General features: G+C 40.3%; 1 protein-coding gene across 1 annotated transcript in view; it reads right to left on the bottom strand.

Moving 5' to 3' along the window:
* Positions 1–2334: 2334 nt before the first annotated feature.
* Positions 2335–5000, bottom strand: part of LOC143018347 (uncharacterized) — a 21343-nt gene continuing 18677 nt past the window's right edge. Inside the window, exon 5 of the mRNA XM_076173706.1 lies at positions 2335–2460. Coding sequence (XP_076029821.1) covers positions 2335–2460 — 126 coding nt within the window. The remainder of the gene's footprint in view (positions 2461–5000) is intronic.

The raw sequence follows: 5000 nt of genomic DNA on the forward strand, positions 1-5000 counted from the left end.
TTGAGATTAAATAAGGGGAAAGGAGGGAACGGGGAGAGAAAAGGGGGGGGGAAAGGAAGAGGAGGAGGAGGAGACGGAGAAGGGGGGGGGGATTGGACACTGGGAAAGTATGAGAATGCTGGCCCAAAGGTAAGAAAATTTCTCAAAAGTTCAGATGCAGGTAAAAAGCTCCTTCACTTATTGCCAAATCTCCCACGCACAGCTACGATGTATGGTCTGCCCAAAACACACAAAAATGATATTCCAATGAGACCTATAACATCAGGGATAGGAAGTGCTCCCCACAGATTAGCAGGTACGTTGGCCAGATATCTGTCCCCCCTCCTGGGAACCATCAGTGGAGCTCATCTCAGACACTCAGGGGACCTACTAGACAGAATCCGAGATATCTCCGCCAGAAACAAGAAGTTGGCCAGCCTGGACGTGAAAAGTCTCTTCACATGTGTCCCCTCGGATAAGGTAATACAGCTCCTTAGGGATAGAATCGAGAAGGAGAAAATCGACTTCCCCCTGCCCCCCAACCATTTTGTCGATTTGATCAAACTTTGTGTTGAATTTAATTATTTTAAATTCCAGGACAGTTTCTTCCACCAGAAATTTGGCATGGCCATGGGCTCTCCATTAAGTGCAGTCCTGGCTAATTTATTCATGGAATTTCTAGAAACAGGACCCTTTGCCACACCCAGGCGTTTCAATCTACAGCGCTTGCAGACGGCCTTAAACGAAGTGGAGCCCACCATTCAGTTTTCCCTAGAGGAAGAAATCCACGATTCTCTTCCTTTCCTGGACACACACATCTTTAAGTACGGTAACCAACTCGAATTCAAAGTGTATAGAAAGCCCACCAACAAAAATGATTTAATTCATTTCTACTCCCACCATGATATAAGGACCAAGAGAGGAGTAGTAATAGGTTTTTTTCCTTAGGGCATTTAGGATATGTAGTGCAAAATACTTAGAAGAAGAGTGCAGGTTTATTAAAGAGACCTTTTTAACACTAAAATTTCCAGAATTTCTTTTAGATAATTGCAGACAGCAGGCCGCTAAGATTCGGGAAAGCCGTAGGCAGCAGGACAGCACAACAAGACGTCTCGTGTTGCCAACCGGCGACGTTGCCACCAACCTGACACGTCTTTTAAGAACCACCAACTTGGAAATAGTGTGCCAGACAAGCAGAACAATAAAAGACATCACGAAGACGTAAACACACAACAACCAGACACCGGGCACCAAAGCCGGTGTTTATCGTATTCCGTGTTCAGGATGTGATAAAGTTTACATCGGAGAAACGTCACGCGACCTGAATACACGAATACGTGAACACCGTTACGACGTCAGGCATGATGTCACCACCAATGCATGTGTGACACATAGAAACAAGGAAAACCATCTTATGGACTGGAAGAATGCAGAGCTGCTGATACGGGAACCAGACAAAATCCGTAGGAAGTGTTTAGAAGCAGCAATCATTCAAGGAACGAACACTGTTGAACAAAACAGGGGCATATTTAACATATCTCCTCACATTATTCCCCTAATACCCATGGCCAGCAAAATATTAAATATTTAAACCACCCTTTGTGGACATTTCGCCCTCGGACGTTTGGGCCAGCATTCTCATCCTTTCCCAGTGTCCAATCCCCCCCCTTCTCCTCCTCCTCCTCCTCCTCTTCCTTCCCCCCCCCTTTTCTCTCCCCGTTCCCTCCTTTCCCCTTATTTAATCTCAAGCATTTGTATCTCAACTTGTACTTGAAAAAGCTGTAATAAGCGAAACGTCGTACAAATAAAGGCTCCGTCCTCATATGGTGTTTATCTCGTCAATATATATATATATATATATATATATATATATATATATATATACATACATATATATATATACATATTTATATATATATATATATATATATATATATATACATACATATATAAACACACGTTTTCATATATACGCGCAATCATACAAGCATATTTTACAAGCATGTGCGTATCTGTCACTGTATCTATTCATGTATGAACATCGCGTACATATTCACACACATGTACACTGTTACACAGACGTGTGTAGGGCAAGGTGGACGCAACCTTTTCCCCGGGCGGAAAGCGGCGAGGCCACTTCAGGATCCAATTGGCCGAGAGCCACGAGCCCTAACGGCAAATCTCGAGGGACGTGACCCGAAGAACGACCCCGCAGAGGCTCCTGAAGCCCCCAAATATCTTTTTCCCTTCTGCTGAGGACCACAAATATCACTTCTTCCAGAAAAAAAAAGTAAGAAACTTCCCGTTTTTTCTATGGGTCTCAAGAGGGAGTCGGAATTGGAGGTTATGGGTTTTTCAATATCGAATTGAAACCGAAATCATGATTGGAGTCTTGTGTAAGGCGCAATTCAACGAGACAATAGATTTTGTTTGCTGTCCAGATTTATCATCTACATAATTGATGTTTGAAGTCATCGAACGCTGAAAAACACATTTCTGTTTATTGCAAATAATTTTCTGTTCATTATCGACAGTAAACAATCAAGATTATATACTTGAACGATTCGCCACAAATAACTATGATTATAACTTTTCATCAAATACATAACAACTTCATTACTGCCCAGTGTACTGAAACTTCAGAACAGTCATCTCCTGACAGTGTGACAAACACTGAAGATTTTCGCTTAAATATAACCCAATTTTCTTCGGTGCCACAAACGCAAAAAATTTAATTTTAGAAAGTCAGGGATGTGAAAATATGAATATCTTACTTTAGATATTTCAATTTTCGTTTTCTGAATACTGATCGGAGTGAAATACGCAAGTGCATGCGACTTGCACATACAAACATGCGTGGGTGTACTTTATGTATATATGCAGGTACGAGTATATGTGTACATAGCATATATTTATATGAGTGTATGTAGGTTTGTATGTATGTATGCATGGCTGTATATACATGTATATCCACACACAAAAAAAAAACACGCACACATACATATGCACACACACGCACACACACACACACAGACACACACACACACACACACACACACACACACACACACACACACACACACACACACACACACACACACACACATACACACACACACGCACACACACACACACACACACACACACACACACACACACACACACACACACTTCAGCGAATGGACGGCTTGGATGACGTTCTGAAGAAAACTGAAGTCTGTGGATCCCAACGCAAAGAGAAGTGCCTAGTGTTTTTGCAGGGTGGGGGGGAAATTGCTCGTGGAGTAGTGGGAACGTAGGGAAAGAGGAAAAGGGGAGGGATTACTGAGGGAAATGGAAGGAAATGAGGAGGGAGTAGACTTTGCCCAGCCAGACAAGCGGAAGGTAAACAAAAGACTGAGTGAAGATCAAATGTCTAATAAAAATGTAAAGATTAGAAGTATAGAGAGGAGCAATACAGAAGAAAGTGACGAGAATATGTTCCAGGGATTTAAAGCGGGTGGGGGGGACACAACCCCCCCCCCCGACTGATAAGACTAGAGGAGAGAGTTGATAAGGTGATCGAGGACTTGGAACGTAAGTTAGGTAATGTAGACTCCATTTTCCAGAGAATTGAAAGGTTGGAACAACTAGAGAAGGCTAATAGAAACTTAACTGAAGAAATAGAGGACCTAAAAAGACAGTTAGGAAATGTAAAGGAGGAGAATGAGAAATTGAAGAAGAATAGTAATGAAAATAGAGAGAAAATAGCTACAGAAGTTAAAAATTGGAGAATAACTCAAGAAGGGAATAAGGTTTCATTCACTGACATAGTCAAACAGCAATTGAAAGAACATAATGAAGACTCAGTTATTAAAGTGATGAGACAGAAGGAGAATATAGTAAGAGAATTAGCTGACAAAAAGAAATGTATAATTATATTAGGAATGGAAGAGAAACATAACCCAGATAGAACCGCAAGAATCAAGGAGGAAAATGAAAGAGTAAGCAGTTTATTAAAATTAGTCCAGGAAGATGAGCCAGAAATCATAAAGGAAATTGAGGAAAAATTCAGACTCGGAAAATATAGTACAGATAAGACCAGACCAATTAAGATTAAATTCAGGTCACAAACAACGGCAGAGAAAATTCTATCCAAGACAGGGAAACTAGCAACAAATGATCAATATAAAAAGGTATGGATAAAAAGAGAAATGAATAAGGAGGAAAGAGAGGCAGAAAAGCAGAAAAGAATTGAAGCTAAGGCAAAAAACGAGGAAAGGACGGAGTCAGAGAAAGAGAGATTCTATTGGAGAGTAGTGAACATGAAAATAAAGCAGTTCGACATACTAAAGAAAAACATAAGGGAAACAGAGAACACAATGGAAGTGGCAGAAAACTAAGAGTGTCTTACACAAATATAGATGGATTGATAACAGGATTGAATGAACTGAATGATTATTTGAAAGAAAAAGAACCGGACATAATGGGAATTGTAGAAACAAAATTAAAAGGCCCACTACCACCCAACAGTGTAGGACATGATACATACAATTATTGGATTAGAAACAGAGAGAAAAAACAAGGGGGGGAGTTATGTTCCTGACTAAGAAGGATATAAACGTGAAAGGTGTCATATATGGAAAGAATACAGTAGAGATGATTATGATAGAAGTGGAAGACCGAGATAAGAAGAGCAGAAAATTTGTGATCAATTATGTGCCTCCGAAAACAGCCTCATGGGAGGAGAGTGAACATAAAAGTATGTTAGAGGACACAAAGATAGCATTAACTAAAATAATGGAAGACGGAGGAAGAATAGTTATGATGGGCGACTTTAATTGCAAAGAAATCTGCTGGGAAGAAATGACAGTAAAGAGTGGTGATGACTCATGGGGAAATGCTCTACTTGAGATGATTACTGACCATTCAATGACACAATGGATACAAGAGAACACTAGGTATAGAAATGAAGAAGAACCATCGAGGCTAGACTTAATAATTACATCTGAACCTAGAATAGTGGACAAGATTGAATATAA

Source organism: Oratosquilla oratoria, chromosome 34, assembly GCF_046742065.1.
Source record: "Oratosquilla oratoria isolate Oo_2021 chromosome 34, ASM4674206v1, whole genome shotgun sequence".
NCBI classification, from domain to species: domain Eukaryota; kingdom Metazoa; phylum Arthropoda; class Malacostraca; order Stomatopoda; family Squillidae; genus Oratosquilla; species Oratosquilla oratoria.